The sequence below is a fragment of the Lygodium microphyllum genome, chromosome 2, assembly GCF_053477565.2.
Source record: "Lygodium microphyllum isolate KBCC chromosome 2, Lygodium_microphyllum_v1.1.10, whole genome shotgun sequence".
In the NCBI taxonomy this organism is placed as follows: domain Eukaryota; kingdom Viridiplantae; phylum Streptophyta; class Polypodiopsida; order Schizaeales; family Lygodiaceae; genus Lygodium; species Lygodium microphyllum.
This window is the reverse complement of record NC_141136.1, coordinates 1,349,175-1,366,067: the sequence shown is the minus strand read 5'-3', so window position 1 is coordinate 1,366,067 and position 16,893 is coordinate 1,349,175. Positions and strand designations below refer to the sequence as shown.

Sequence of the window (16,893 nt, the reverse complement as noted above, 5' to 3'; positions counted from 1 at the left end):
GAGCCACTTCTATGGGGATTTCACATGCCAAGAGGACACCAAACATAGCGGTGGATCCAACAACATGGATTCGAAGGCCAGCAGGGCATGGTGCTTCATGCAGAAGACCATTGAGGTTAGTGGCTACACAACCATGCAACCTTCTCATGGGCCATCATTGGCAGTAGGTCGTGTTGGATAGAGTTCATTGCACACTTCATGGGAACCAATGAAAAAAGAGGAAACAGATGCAACAATGAGACGCTGTTTCGACTATGACTATATTGCATTCAAATCAGCCAGGTTCATCGTATTTTTTAAATATGGTGACAAAGATGGTAGAGTATGGACCCACATATAGGCCCTCTTCATCAGAAACTATCAAGACTACATTGCTTCAAAAGGAGAAGGCAGCCATAGAGATTGCAACAGCAAATATTTGCAATCAATGGCAAGGAATGGAGTGACATTGATAGTAGATGGATGGAGTGACACATGCCATAGGTCCATACATGGATGTGATCCCGTTCTTGGTAACTATGCCTGTAACTCCTGAACAGAGGCCAAAACACACCCGGAATATGAATATATGCACCTGTAAGAGACTAGAGGTTTGTTACACTCCCTTCAGCACTCTAAGCTCACAAAGACAACTCGTCACTCGGAGGTCGTATGAGAGAGATCTCTACAACTGTGCCCCACAGTAAGGCTTTCTTGTAGATTCTTGTGCTTGTGGGTCATATCTTATCGCCTATATGCTGCTCTGATGCCTTGAAAAGATACAAGGAGAGAGAGGGAGCTTGAGGTCTTGTAAGACACAGCACATAGAATGCATAGAAGATAGAAAGCTGAAAACCCTAATCTTTCTTATTCTTCTTCTTCTCCACTACAACAATCTACGAAGAATAAAGAGAGAGTACAACATACATCACGTACAAGCGGTCCATGATTGAACAAGCTAACTAGAAAGATTATCTAGTAACTCGGGTAGGTGGACTAATTGATGCCACTAGAAAGTATCACTAGAAGTATATGCGGATTTAGGTACCAATTGCTCCAATGATATGAATGCAGAAATGGTCATTCAAGTATGTGAGTGTTAGCTCGTGTGAACCTTAACATCTCAACAACTAGTAGAAAGACGGTGTTAGAGTTCCCTATCCTCGTAAAAGCATCTTTACTTCTCATGCATTCAGAGTCACCCTAGAGTCTTCCCCATCTCCTTTAAAGAGTATAAATAGTCTTTGTTTGGATCCTAGGAAGAGTCTTTACAATGGAGAGGCATCCTAAAGGTTAATAGCATGGCTACACCTCGTAGTCCAAATGAACCAAGCAAGAGGTCATAACAATTTGCTCCCGTAAGTGAGAATGCACGTAAGTCCATGGTGCTTGTAAATAATTTAGAATAGGAATCATATTGTAGTGTTGGCCAACAATAATAAATCTAGGGCTCCCCTTAATGAGAGATGCCATGAAAGACCATTGTCATGGCTCTCCTCAAGATGTAGTAGGGTCCAGGATAATTCTATAGATAGAGCCTCTGGGTCTCCTCTAACTGTCTGCATTGGACACATGCCATTAGCATCCTACCATAAGCGAGCCTTACATAATGTGAAAGTCCAATTAGCTATAAGCCATATGAAAAAGGATATCTTCTAGGGCCTAAAGCTATCATCCAATCACATTGAAAAATATGTCAAGAAGGGTTCAAATATACTTTATTTGTGCCAATGACAAGTGGTTGCTAGCTTTACTTTGATCCTACTCATGTGTATCCTTCTCCCCAATCTGGTGGTATAGCCCAAGAAGGTTGCATCACATTGTCTATCAATGACTAACTCCCTCAAAACATTAGGTCCCACTAGAATCTCTGTAGAGGCTCTCGAAGCCTTGCTCTAATGGATTATAATCTTTGTTGCAGTAACTTCTTGCAAGGCTCCTTGTTTGGAAGAAGACCTCTAACAATGAGCTTAACCAATAAAGCTCTACTCTAGCTATTTTGATCAATGATCCCCAAGCCGCCTCTTGTCTACATTGAATAAGAACATCCGAAGCCACCTCTTGCCTTGGCTGGGCTCAAGTCTCTGCTTGATCAAATAAAACTTCTGATGAGACACTTACTTAACCAATGCTTGACCTAGAGAACACTCCATAAGAAGTGATGTATCACATAGTCATAAGTACTTGATTGGCAACCACCAATCCCCCTGCAAGAGAAAGCATCCTTGTACTCCAGTACAAGAGCCTTAGTCTAAGGCTTAGCAAAGTGGGCGCTGATTGCTTTTGAAAGGTAACATAAATCCCCACATGACATCTATAATATCTCACTATCGTCTTGCAAGTAACCCATGTGAAAACATTATGGGGTCTCTAGTCCAATTGTCTAGTCTCACATATCCAAAAACCACTAGTGCCAATCTCTACCAATCAGCTTGATCTACAACAAAGGCCTTAAAGTTGCTCTCATCCCCACTCTAAATGTATTGATGTGTTGTTTTGAAATTGTACATGAAGGAGCTCTCAAACTTTGGGATGGGCAGGTAGATATTTCTAATTCTAGTACATTTATTTCTCAAGAAGGAACTCATGGGCTTTGCAACATACAAGAATAAGAAGCAATTGGACATCCTTGGCTCACTCATCTCTATATACTAGACCTCTGCCCTCCAATCTCACTAGTAAGGACGTGGCTAAAGTGAAGAATAGAGAGCTATACCTGCATTGATACATTGCTCTAGAAAACCCATCTCAAACATGGTGCCCTTCAAACTTTCCCGATCTACATTGTCATATGTCTTTTGGAAATAAAAAAGAAGTACAAAGAGGTCATGATACTTGGAAGTTGGAGCATGGAAGAGTAGTAGGCTCCCAAAAGGTGAAGTTGTTATTCAGAAGCCAAGCTCCCAAACAAAACATATTATGTTTCCTTCTCTTCATGGCCCAATCTCCTTCCTACAAAAGTAACTAATCTTCTAGACGTTCTCATTGAAGTCTCTAATTGTTTGTCTAGTTAAAGAATATCTAGACAATCAACTTTGTGTGAATCAGACTCTAAGATCATGTGGTACATGTGGTCTAGGATCTTGGCACTAGAGTTGCATCCTCTAACTCTCTTGTAGAGAACTGACTCAATTGATAAATGGTCTGAAAGAGTAGTGCAAGGATTGATGCTAGCTAGGCCTCTCTATCACAAGCCCAATCTTCCACATTTTTTTTTCTTTGCAAATAAAGTGTCGCTAGTTATATTACTTCAAAAAAACTTGAATACAAGGAAGTGGTCATGCTCAACAGACTAGCTGGAGTTGATGTAGAGTCATTGATATATCAGATGTACAAGCCTCTCAGGGCAGTCTAGGGGGGATTGGGGCAAGAAGCCATGGAGGCGGGGTGTATCGCCATCTGGGGCTGCTTGCCTATCACGAAAAACACATCCTGGCGGCTCCAAGTGTGCATGAAGTGACAATGGAGCTTTTGACCAGCCCTGCACGTGGTCCCATTTGCTGCGGAGGGAGTGGATGACGGAGGTCCAGAGCTCACCACTCTACTTGCCACCTGTAGGGGGATACCTGCTGGTGAAAACCTAGTGGCCCATACCTCCCCGGGCTCTACTGGCTCTCATATTGGGGGAGTAAGCCACTCCTGAGGTATAGTTGTGTCTATCTCCCTTCTCCTCAACTCCACTCCTCTTTGGCAACCTTATACTCGCTGCAACACCTCCTCATTAACCATCTTGTACACCTCCTGCCATGTCCTGATGGTGCGAGTTGGGCCAGCTTCCTAACCAGCCCACTGGATATAGAGGCGCTCGCTGATTTGTGCTCCTTTCCAATCTCTGACATGGGTTTGCAAGATCACCGACTGATGGTCTATCTCCTCCTGGCAGCGTGGGGGGCTCTAAATTAGGGCCTTAAGGAAGCCCTGCCACACATGGAGCAAGCTGCGTAGGAAGGGGGATCCAAGGGGGGGGGGATCTGGGCTGTCGTGAAGATCCATCTCAGGGACGGCCTCCACTCACCACCAAGCCTCGGTCTACAATCCTGAAGACCCTTCTACAATAGGACCTTTCAAGTCTGCCCTGCTGGTGTGAGGCCGCGGACTTGTAGCTTGCCCAAGAGGGCCATACTTTGATACTCTGGGTTTATGATCCGAAGTCCTCCCTCTGACCGATGCCAGATGATGGTCGCCCACGCCACCTTAGCTCGAGAATCCTTGGAACCATCTGAGCCGGACCAAAGAAAGTTCCGCACTAGGCGGTGAAGCTGAACTACACAAGATTAGGAGAAGGACCAATGCGAGGCGATGTACCAGGCTGTGGCTAGGAGGACCTGGTTATCCACCAGGGCTTGGCCTGCTAGGGAGAGGCGAGCAGTACTCTAGTAGGTTAGCTTCCTCCGAATAGAGTTGAGGACTGGAAGAAACTGCTGGGTGGGAGTGATGTCGAGTCCCACTTGGAACCCTAGGTAACGGATGGTCTGCCCTCTGCTCACCCATTTAAATCCCAGGTGTCCCCCCTCACTTTGTGCTAGAGTCCGGGTCTCTAAGAAATCTCTCTAGCATCAACTCATCGTCCTCTATGTAGAGTGCCGTATCACCTGTTGTATACTCTAGTCTAATAACTCTGTCTCCTCTCTCATTGGAAGTTGGAGGCTGCATAACTCGCTCACATGTGACCTGAGGAAATAAGACATCGCCTACGCAAAGAGTAAGAACTTGTACAAAGCCAAGGTACAACCCTGCCGTGGACCAATCTCTCCAGCTGAAACTCCTCCCCTCCCATTCCGCCTATGAGAACCCTATTGGTAGCGGATCTGTAAAGTGTGGAGACCCTGCAGATCCATGCTTAGGGGAAGCCCAACCTCACCATGGTGCCCTCTAGGAAATCCTAGTCCACCCCGTCATAGGCTTCTCGAAGTCTAGGAGTATTATGGTCAGTCCTTGCCCAGTGTGCTGAGCCCACCCTGTCTCCTCAAAGAAGGTGAATACATTGTCTAGGATGCTCCTAACCTGGATAAAGCTTGTCTGGGTGTCATGGATGATGTCTGGAAGCATAGGTGTAGTCGCCTACCAATCATCTTTCCCAGTATCTTATAGGCTACTACAGTAAGGTGATCAGTCTCCACTGGGAAAGCTCCAACCGCGGTCTCCTCCTTTGGGGAGAAGATTGATGGGGCCTGTCGAAAGAGTCCCTGGCATCTATCTTGAAGTGAAAATGTCCTTGAAGGCCATCACTAAGGGGTCCTTCACCACCTCCCACTAGGTAGTGAAGAAAGCCTTAGAAAGGCCATCCTCTCCTGGGCATTTCTACCCGTCCTGTGTATGGAAAGCCTCCTCTAGTTCCTTCTCTGTGAAGGGGGCTAGGAGGGAGCGTCCCATCTCCTTTGTGACGAGGGACGGGATGTGATCCCAGACTTGCTGTAATAGTTGCCTTCGTATGTCGTACGGACAGGTTCGTACGGTACTGTACGGTACACATTTGTATGAATTCCAACGAAATTTTGGGCCTATTTGGGCCACGTCGCCTGTGCGTCATCCATCCCGCGTCACGTTTTTTGCACCGCTGCTTTTACTCCGCCCACCTGCGTGGCACTTTTTGGGGGGTGGGAAGCCTTGGATACCTCACCCCACGCCCTTTTCCAGCCAAGCACTCCCCTTCCCAGCCCTCTTTGGATTCCTTCTAGCTGGCAGCCCTCTCTTTGACCGTTGATCCCTCTTTGACTGTTTGAACTTTGACCCTCCTCTCATCTACAAAAGTTGCTTCTCTTCTCCATGCTTCCATACCAATTCAACAAGCACTTGTGACTTACCATTCTCATCTTCCTCTCTTGGATCTTGATTTTTGAATGGACTTGTGATTTGTCATTCTCGAATCTCATCTCCCATTCCCTCTTTCCTGCACCCTATTGAAGCATTTGCCATTCTCAAATCTCATATCCCATCCCCATTATCCCGCACCCTATCAAAGCATTTGCCATTCTTATCTCCCAACTGCTCTCTTGCACTCTTGCTCTTTTAACTTTACCCCAACACTCGAGCCTACCACGTCTCCCTCTCCACTTTGAAGAGTCGAGACTCAAGCATGTGTGTGTGTGTGTGTGTGTGTGTCGAGTCTCTTTATCCGTCATCGGCACCATGACTCGTGACAACCACTAGGCCTTTAATTTGCATGTGATCCAGGTGGAGAGGGACACAAAGAAGTCCAACTCCCACCATTGGACATGCGAGTATTGCGGGAAACAGTATACAAGTGGTGCAACTCGGCTTCTCCAATATCTTTCCAAGACGGGGGGCAAGTTGCTCCATGCAAGGAGATCCCTCAAAACATTGCAGAGGAGATTCTCGCCAATATGAGAGGGGGATCCACAAGAGGAGGAGGAGGAAGTGGCTTATCGGCACCAACTCCTATGCCTACTAATGAGGAAGCATCCAATGTGGGCGTATCTTCAACCGATGAGGGAGAGGCCTCTACCATTGGTGGTGGGGGCTCGACATCCACACCTGGCTGCGATAAAAGACAAAGAGTGGAGGCTCATGCGGTGCCGGAGAGACAATCGTCTCTCTCAAGCTCCCCCTCATATGCATGGATGGGTTGTCTTTCTTAGAGAAAGGTAATGACTTGCGGACATTGAAATTGCACGCATGGTGATTGAGTGCAATCTTGCATTGAATGTCCTAAAGCAAGAGCAATGGAAGAAGATGATAAAAGCCATTCCCAATGTGGGTCCATGTGAAGGATGGATCGGTGTCACATACAGTGATATGAGGACGAGAAAGATTGATGAAGAGAAGGAGAGGATTGATAGAGCCCTTGATTCTATTCTCATCGAAGGATGAAGTGATCGTAAGAAACGGAGCATCATCAACATACTCGTCTCATGTCCACTCGGTACTTACTTTTTGCGGGCCGTAGATACCGGCAAGAGGGGGAGAAAAGTGACGGGCGGATTCATCTACCGTCACATTCGACAAGCTATCATTGAGGTATACATTGGAATTTGCGTTTTAAATTTGTTTCACTTCTTTCATTATGATAATATAATGATTCATAATTGAAATTTGATTTGTACATAACTTGTAATTTGTAAATTGTGGTTATAGGTGGGTCCCTCAAATGTGGTACAAGTTATTACTGACAATGCATTGAATTGTTGGCGCATGGGCCATTTGCTAGAGGCCAAGTTCCCTACGATTGTGTGGACTCCAAGTGCAAGTCATTGTTTGGACTTACTCATGGAGGACATTGGGAAGCTCAAGTGGATGAAGAGGGTGGTCTGCAAAGCTACATCAATTGTCACATTCTTCATGGTAAAGGTAAAGGTGCTTGCGATATATCGTGAGCATAGCACACTGGAGTTGAAGAACCCTTCTTCAACACTTGCTTACATGTAGTTATTGCTGGAGCATCTTTATGAGGTGCGGTCTGCCTTGCGCTAGACAATGGTGTCCATTCTATGGAATGAGTGGGATGAGCATGAGATAGAGGAGGCCAAAGCCATGCAACGCTTGTGCCTTAATGAGCAGTTTTGGCAAAATGTACGTGCCGTTGTCTTTGTCATGACTCCCTTTTATAGGGTGTTATGTATGAGTGATTGCGAGGGGTCCACCATGGGCCGTCTCACTCACTTCTTTAGAGTGGGATTGGTGGAGGCGCGTGCTTATACAGTGATCATAGAGATACAACGTGCACATGTTTTAGAGATAGCAGAGAGAAGATGGGCGTGGATGCATAAGCCCATCCATGGTTTTGCCGCATTGGTACATCTGGTCTATATAAAGTCACCGACGGCCATGGATGATAGAGAGTTCCGTTCAGAACAACTTGCTTATTTGACTCGTCTGGCCCCTGTGGATGACCACAATGCAGTGCCAGAGGAGCTAAGATACTATGCAGATCAAAGAGGGCTTGTGGCTTTTTCTTCTCCCACTTGATAGAGGAGAGAGTCACTTGTGAAGCCTTTATTTTGGTGGCAAAACTTTGGATACGCACTGGAGACCCTTCAGCCCTTAGCCAGAAGGGTCCTTGCCCAGGATTGCTCTTCGAGTGCATGTGAGAGAAATTGGAGTGCCTATTCTCTCATTCACACAAAGATTCGCAATCGGCTCAGCACACGACAGTTAGAGCGGCTAGTCTATTGCTGTACTAACTTACGCATAATGAGGGCTATGATGAGCATGGGTAGTCCAAAGCAGGTAAAGTTTAAACACTTAACCATAACATTTCAAATTTGTTGTTTTAACTTGTAAACTTGAACTTTGAAGTATAAACTTTATACTTTACAATTTAGACTTTAGCATTTACAATGATCAATCTTACGTGCATCACTGCATTGTGTAGGTGAATGTTGATACATTGTGTAGGTGAAGGCAGGGTCTCTTCAAGCATGGCGTACTCCTATTGCTAGTAGAAAGACCTCCCATGCCTCCTGCTCCTCCCCAACCATGCCCTGGTAGTCTTTGCTCTGCCCTGCTGGTCCTCTAAGGCCTCCAGGTTGTTGAAGTCTCCTCCAATAATCCAGGAGTCCACCTTTGGGAATCCTGTCGCGATCTCCACCTAGAACCTGCTGCATGCCCTAACCTCAGTAGGGGTATAAACATTGAGGACTTCAAGGCACGAGTCCCCAATATTCAATTTGATCCATAGAACCCCTTTCTGCCACTATCGTCCCATGGTCTAGTACACAGGCGTGAGACTCAGGTCAATAGAGGTGCATATGCCTCCACTCCTCCTATGGGCATCGATGGCGTGCTCCTAGTAAGTGTTTGAAGTGTCCGGGAGTACTTTCCCTATCCGTTGGGCCTGGGTGGGAGTGAGCTTGTGCTCCTGTCGAAGTAGGATGTCAATCCCCGTCCGGCAAGGGCAGGATGCTGCTCCTGCTGAACAATTAACTTCCTGGAGCCATGTGCCCCACTATAGTGGAGGCATCTGTTCGGTGTGCAAGCTGTTGGTGACGAAGAAGAGGAACTATGAGGCATGTGTATATGCTTCGCTGCCGGCTTGGATGGTGAACTCCATTCCCCCATGGTATCCCCCGGGCGGACCATGGGTGAGATGGATGTGCCTATTGGTACCACCAGGGCATCTATCAACAAGGTTGAGAGACGAGACTCCATACATTGGTAGAAACCGACTGTCTGTGCCAGGGGCCACTCGATCACATCCATTGGTGCTTTTCTCTGTGGAGGGGTTCGAAAGATAATACTCAGATGTGGGACCTCAGCCCCAACTCACCAGTTAATGTCCATCATGCAACCTAGCCACTGCTGGGAGAAAAGTGCCAGTCCACCTTCTCCCATACGGGAGATGTGATTTGCCACCTGGCTCCTCACCTCCTCCTCTATCTGGGTCGACATCCAATCTTCTGTGTGAGACGTCTAAAGGAAGAAGCCATAGTGTAGTCCATCCGGTGGTGCTAGTAGATGGACCTTGCCATTCCTTGACTTGTGTACCATGAAGATTCCCACCTCCAGGGGTAGTGGGAACTGTCCACGCTCCACAACTCTTAGACAAGACCATGGCCCACTGTGAAAGGACTCCTGTGGTAGCAGTTGCACCTCTTTCGGGAAAGTGTGATGGGTGGCTTGGACGGTACTGGTGGCTGTGTGGGGAGGGGGGTTTAGACTGGTGGTGAGTGGAGGATGTTGGTGTATGGGGCTTCTCACCTCCTATGGGAAGGGGGTGGATGGGTGACCGGGGGGGGGGGGGGGGTTTGGAGACGGAGAGGGTCGAAGGGTGGTGGGGTGGTCGGAGATGCCCGGTGGGTGTGGGAGGGGGGGAGGGGGGCGTAGCTCTGGAGTGGGGGGGACTGTGGACTAGGGTCGGGGGGGGGGACTGTGGGGAGTGGGGGGAGGGTGAGGGGATGGGGCATGCGAGACCTCGGGTGATTGCCTGTGATGCCTCTGTGGGGGTGGATGTGCAGACCTGTGGTCCTGCCAGGTGGGGAGAGGAGGGGGGAGCCGCGTTGTGTTTTGCGGGGGGGGGGGGGGGGGGGGCGATGCTTGCCATCCTTCTCCCTGCTGCTGTGGCTGAGGGGCTGGCTGCGGCTCCCCCTGTCTTCTCCCTCTCTGTCATCTCTGGACCCGAAGCCGTTCACGTCTACCTGTGGGCATGTTGGCGAAGCTGCCTTGGCTCTGAAGCGCATGCACTCTGCTGCCAGGTGCCCAATGTCATGGCAATGTAGGCACTGCCCGGGCTGCCCCGTCACAATAACCTGCTGCCTGAAGGAGTGTGCGCCTGCCTCTATCTCTAGAAACTGTGGTATGTTCTTTGTCTCTTTCACTGCCACCCCTACCTTTGGGACTCCTGCGGCTGTCACTGCATCCACAAAGGAGGCGGGAAGGACAATGTCGAAGAGCCATCCAAAGTCTTCCACAAGGTGACGATACTCTATCGCTAGTCCGGGGAAGAATAGGGTAACCGGATGTGTAAGGAAACTGTTGTGGAGCGCGAATGCCTCCATTGTGAAACCACTATACCAAGGGACCATGTAAATGACCCCTTTCATGGAGGCATAGGGTGAATTGGCGACTAACTCCTGGGCTACGTTGCCAAGGTGAGTCGTACCATGAAGATCCCTTGCCCCATGAGAATCGCCTCCACTATTTGTGTTGTGCCAATGCGCAACGTGGAGTGAAGCCAGTCCCGAAGCTGAGCCCTAGACGGGGAGTGCCATATGACCTATCCAAAGATCGTTGTTTCTTTTAGCTCCAGCTCTGTGGCACGGACTGGTAAGAGCTGTTCCTTAGAGAGGACTACTCGCAAGGTGTTTGACTGGGGGGCACTCGTAGAATGCACCGGTGTTTGACCAGAGGTTTCTAGTGCGCGTCCCTTCTGAGAACCTACCAAACACATTGTTGTAATGCCGGAGGCGGCGGTGTAGAGGAGGTAGGCGATGGGGGGCCACCGGGGGGGGGGGGGTAGCGTAATGGTGAGGCGGATGGGTGCAGGGCACAACGTGGTGAGGTGGAAGGGGTGGGGCAGCGTAGTGCTGGGTAGGGGGGAGGCAGTGCGATGGCGGGCGGTAGGCAAGAGAGACCGGGGGCGCGACGCCAGTCAAACTTGGGGGGTGGGGATGGTTTACGATGGCGGGGGCGCGAGCAGCGGTGTGTCGGTCGAGAGCGATTCCAATCATCCACATATAATATATCAAGCTTGGAGAAGATCTTGGCTATGTGAAGATACACTAGGATTCACCTTGAGCGAACATAGAAAGTACGGCCATGATTGAAACACAAAGACTCAAACAATGACGTGCAAAACTCAAACCCTAAAGGCAAAACGCAAAGTGCAAAGCGGAAAACACAAAATCGGAAAACATAAACACAAATATAGAAGAAAGAGAACTCTAAAGTTCGTGAATCGATGCTGTAAATGAAGAAAATAATGTATAAGGTGTTCAAGGGCAGAGCTGTTCAACAGCTATTGGCTCTCGTGGGAGCGGGCTGACGGAGGTGTCAATGTGTCCTCGATTAGACACAAATCTTGAGTTCTATGTGCAATAGAAACTAGTCAGAGTAAGAGATCGATGAAGAAAAGTGCTGAAAACACAAGAGTGACCTGATGTAGATGATGGAAGCTGATCATCGGCGATAGTGGGGTCTGGGAATTGTTGTAGACGTCATAGAAGCAGTCGTTGGGGGCTGGACAGCTGGTGGGAGAGGGCAGCCTGTCCATTTATAGATTTGGAAGGATCCTCCCGGATTGGGATTTTGCATGTGGGACACATAAACTTTCTAGAACCTCTCCCCATTTAATGAAACCTTTGGTAATTTGCTGTTTTGGGGCTATTTTAAGGAGCTAATCAATGTGTAATGAATGTTTAGGTCAACAAACTCTTGCTGCCCTAACTCTCCTAAAGAACCGAAGCAAGCGTGTGGATCTACCGAGCTTCACAAGCTCTACTTTCTAAAATAAGCAGTTTTAGAAAGGGTTCTCCTGTTTTTACTTGAATGTGTTTCTCTCATGTTGCAAATCTGCTCTTCGTGTGGTTTACTTGAATGTGTTTCTGTCATGTTGCAAAAGGATTCTCTTGTTTTTAGGTGTCCAATAATTGAGGGTTCCAGAAGAAGTAGCATAATTTACATTATTGCAGCTTGCACAACGTGCTTTCTTCTTTTGTGTTGATTGCTGGTTTAAACATATATATCTTGGAGAGAGTTTGTAGAATCTTATAGGTAATTCATGGCATAGTGGGATCCATGGTGGTGACATGGGGGTACTGTAGCTTGGATGATAGGTAGAGGTTGATGACATCTGAGCAGGATCCCTACCCATATTACTCACAGACATAGTGAACCCGGGGGCATTGCCATAGATGGGAGCAGATTTCCAGCATTATAGTTGGGTTCATATTGATTGCGAGATGTAATCAAGTCATTGACCTTAAAGATATATCCACTGAGAGTCTTTATCGAGGCTTTGGACAAAGATAGTCCACACTCTGCAGGGAAGCTAAGAGAGAATAAGGAGGAAAAAGAGCCTGTCCTGCAGATTTTGGATTCAGACATCTTTTATACTACTCCTCACATGGTCTGGCATTTTAGTTGACTAGATTGGTTGTTCATACAACAGTTGTATTTTTTATGTACTTAGATACTCTTCCTAGAGTTCCTTGTACTTCGTATTTAGCTCAGGGGTTTTTTTTCTCTGAGGTGTTATTAATAGAATTAGATTTTCTCTAGCTTGAGACAAAAAGGAAGAGCTCGGTAGGGGTTTGAGGCTACACATTGTTACACATTCAAGCTCAATGAAAGGGATTTCTTGGATCCCCTATTCCTTCAAGTAGTTACTCACACTCATTGTCTCACCTCTGTCTCTCACCTACGTTGTGTAACATCCAAGGTCCTTTAGTCCTACCCTCAATTGTGCATCAAGATGATTGCTTCGTCTCTCGTGGACTCTCATATTCAATTTGTGCTTTGGTTAGGCTTAGCCATACTCTTGGAAGCATATTGAGAGCATGTGATTCTCTAGCTGATTCTAGCTATGAGATCGTCTCTTTCCATGAAGTTTCGTATGGTGTCTGTCTCAATCCTAGAGGTTGCAGCCTCCACTTGGAAGCCACTCCTACTCTTAATTGTGCATCAAGATGATTGCTTTGTCTCTCTTGGACTTTCATTTTAACTTGTGTTTTGGTGTGGTTGAGAGGCACATGCTCTTGGAAGTACATTGAGAGCACAAGTGCAATGTGGATAGGCTGTTTGAACTACATCAAGAGCATGCCAGCACAGCATTTCATTCAATGATGACATTTAGTTAAGTGGTTTCTAGGTGCTGGCATGTGTTCCTATATTGTCCTCCTTGAACTATCTGGCCTGTATCTGATTAGTCTTTCGTATGTGTGGGATTGATTTATTCCACGGGAAAGCATTTATGTAGGCATTAGAATTTAGTTTCTATTGATATTCAAGCCCCTTGATAGCAGAGAATAGTGAGCATACATTTTTATTGTGCTCGACCATGCATTCAGGTGAGGCAGTTGGTCATACAGATAGAGGAAGAACATTTGTGGATATGCTTGATATAAGAGAAATTTTTGCCCTTGGCACGATCCATTATTCAGCCTTGACTGTAGTCAGAATTGTACTGCTAGAGCGAAGCACTAAGTTAGAGTCTGTACGTCTTTGTGGCATGTGGAACCACATCTTACAGCTTCAGACCAAAGTCCCAAATTGCTGAATGTGATTTCACATGTAATGTATTTCAAGTAGCTGCTATCTTACAGCTTCAGACCAAAGTCCCGAATTACTGAATGTGATTTCACATGTAATGTGTTTCAAGTAGCTGCCATCTCGTGCTGTGTGCCATGCAAGTTTTATTGCTGGCTTGTTGTGAGAAGTAGGCTCTCCTTTTGTACAATATAAGCATGACCTCTGGATCTTTCCTTTGTTGAGAGGTGAGAGAGAATAAGCACAATGAAAATTTAAGGTCAATTAACTTGAAGTACACAAGCAGTGAAAAAGGGATGGGCACAAGATGAAGCAGAAGCTATAGAACTACATTGATTGAAGGTAAATGCACGAGACTCATGCATACAGAGGGTCACGGGATGACATTTGGGTGTAGAGTCAGACCCCATTATGTTGAGGCCTGGAATTATATAATATAGGCATGACATATGGAGGTCAAAGATGTAAATTACCACCTACTATGCAACTTGAAACAGCTACCATTAAAGTTACATGTTACTGTTTGCTTGACTGAACAAAGTAATGACTGCTACAGTGGAAGTCACACACAGTCTGAGGACACAAACTAACAACTTATGTGTGTTTTTTCCCATGGCCTATTAAAGGTGACTCTAGCAAGACAAATTATGCAACTTCTGTTTGCTTGTTGTAACATGGTGATTAGCATGCCAGTGGCTGTATCGTCTTAGAAATGGGTAGCTTGGTGAGTAAAATTATGACAATGACATTGTTGTATGGCAGGTCATTGACTATTCAGTACTTGTGAACTCAAATGGAGCTAATGAAAACCGTGCTGCTCTTATTGGAAAGATGTGGCACGATCGCATTCGTGGCACCAAACGCAATGTGGAGGTTAAATACAAAGCCTTGCTTGTTTGAGAAAGATGGATAAACAATACTACTTATGAACTTTAAGATAGAAATGCGGGTAAATAGAATTAATAATTATTTATGGCCCAGTAATAAACCTTTTGAATCCATCCTCGATTGAGATGGTTTTTGTTATAAAGTACCTCGAGAAACATGAGATCAATGTTAACTTGGGGATGTTGTAGTTGGACTAGTTATATTGCAAGGTTGTAACTTGGAGTTTTTTGTTCAATAAAGCACTGCTAACATTTACCAGCATGAAGAGAGTTTATGATTTCTGATCTGACAGCCAATGTAATCACTCCTTCAGGTCTGGCAATCTTTGCTAGCTGTTCGCGCTCTTGTTCTTCCTCCTAAAGAAGATATTGAGACATGGCTAAAGTTTGCCTCACTTTGCCGGAAGAGTGGCCGGATAGATCAGTCCCATGCTACCCTTGTGAAGCTATTGCAGGCAAGTGACTTCAAAAGAATTCTTGTTTTAGAACGGTGCTTTTATTTGAAGGAAACCATATCCTTTTTGCAGTATGATCCGGAAGTTGTATCGCCTCCAAGGGTAGACGTGTACCATGAAGCACCTCAGGTCATATTTGCATATTTAAGGCATCAATGGTACGTGGAAAAAGACCACAAACGGAAAGAGGCATTTCATCAACTGCAGGTATTACACCTACCGAAGAATCTTGTATTTGGAAGATGGAGCTTAAAATGTGGTAGTAAACATTCCTATAATTTAAGTCTTACTTGGGCACTGTCCTGTGGAGTGTCCCAAGTCCAAAAATGCAAGACAGACTAAATGTCGTTTACTGCCTAAGGTTCTGTTTCCATTAATCTATAGCTCTTTCTGCTTGGAGTGGTATTCAAGCTTGTACTGGAAGTTTCATTTCACAGATGGCATCATACGGCTGGCTTGTAATTACTTGCAAAATGTGGGAGAGGGTTGATCTTGTTTTGAAGTTTTCTAGGGTCCATGTAGGGGGGGGGGGGGGGAGATGGGGGCATTTTGGTTCCCTTTGGGACCTGCTTTGGTTTCAAGAGATGCTGTTGAATCTATTCTGCTTTGGGAGGCTAACCACCTCATGGCAAGCAGATCCTTGCCTAGTCACTCTTGTATTGAAGTCTTCATGGTTTATCTGGATGAGGGTGCAAAGTAAGAATTAATTCGGTTTTTTATGGGCAATCAAGGAGCACTTGGATGGTTGTCTACTTTAGGAGTGTTATAAATCATTCTAGAAGCATAGGATTAGAGTCTTTTGAGAGTGCATGCCCCCTTTCTTCTTGGGGGTGGGGTTCCATCACTTGCATTTTACTGGGGGGTGGGGGTGGGCGGGTGTGTGGAGCCCGGGGGTGTGGGGTGGGTGTTGGGGGTTGGGGCTGGCGAAGGAGAGGGGAGGGGGAGACCAGCCATGGGAGATAGGATCAGGGTCTTTGAAGACTTGATCCTACTTCACACACTTGCTCCCACCAGTCCCCAGGGCCAACCTGACAGGGAGATCATGAGCAGCAAGCTAGTGTGAAATGTAGACAAGTAATTGAGCAGCTTCCTTCTAGGGGAGCTGCGAGCAAGTCTGGGAGCTTCTGTTTACCTTGTGTGTTGATGCTTCCTTCTCGGGCAGCTGTCAGCAACTCTGGGAGATCCTGTTTACTTCTGTAATTAGTAGTGTTTTTTTTGCGGCTTCATGCCCTTTAGTACGGGCACAAGGGAACTTTGCAGACAGTTGGGATGTTTAAACAAATAAAAGGAATTTCCCTCCAGAAAAGGAAAGACAAAGCTTGTGCTTCATAACCTAGAGTGCATCATGGGTAGAAACAAAGGATTTAATTGTGTGCTAAGAGCACTGAAGAGGTTGCCATTTAGTATAGCACAAGCTGTGGTGAAGAGTGTCTTGCGTCTTGGGGGTGGCTAAGGGCTTGGTAGTTTTTCTCAACTATCTAGAAGCAGCAGATGGGGACTCTTGAGGCAAAGGGATGAGCAGGGGCTAAGAAGGTTATGAAGGGTTGAGAGAGGATAATGATGTTGGAATATTCAAATATACCTTGTTGCTCCCGAATGAGGTGACCTGTATGAACAGCCTCTTGTAGCCTCAAATGTAAGAGAATGTGCTTCTACAACATGTGCACGTACTTGTACTACTCTTGAGAAAGGTCAGGAGTGATTTTGGGGTTAAGAAGACCTGCCATGACTCATCAGTCTTATAAGTAGACACTTTTACTTTTGCCCATGCAAGAAGCATTCGATTTACTGTGTTGCTTCTGCTTACTGATCCACTATAGCCACTATGCTTCAACTTGTTAAAACTCTCAATTTCTTATCATGTTTGTCTCTACTTTCTTTGCACTTTCTTTCATTTCTTTTCTCAAAGC

At 46.3% G+C, this 16,893-nt stretch overlaps 1 protein-coding gene across 1 annotated transcript in view; it reads left to right on the top strand.

Moving 5' to 3' along the window:
• The window catches only part of TOR (target of rapamycin), a 165,008-nt gene that overhangs the window by 102,449 nt on the left and 45,666 nt on the right, over positions 1-16,893 (top strand). The window contains exons 37-39 of the mRNA XM_087690407.1: positions 14,404-14,514; positions 14,843-14,983; positions 15,056-15,190. Of these exons, the coding sequence (XP_087546533.1) occupies positions 14,404-14,514; positions 14,843-14,983; positions 15,056-15,190 (387 nt within the window). The remainder of the gene's footprint in view (positions 1-14,403; positions 14,515-14,842; positions 14,984-15,055; positions 15,191-16,893) is intronic.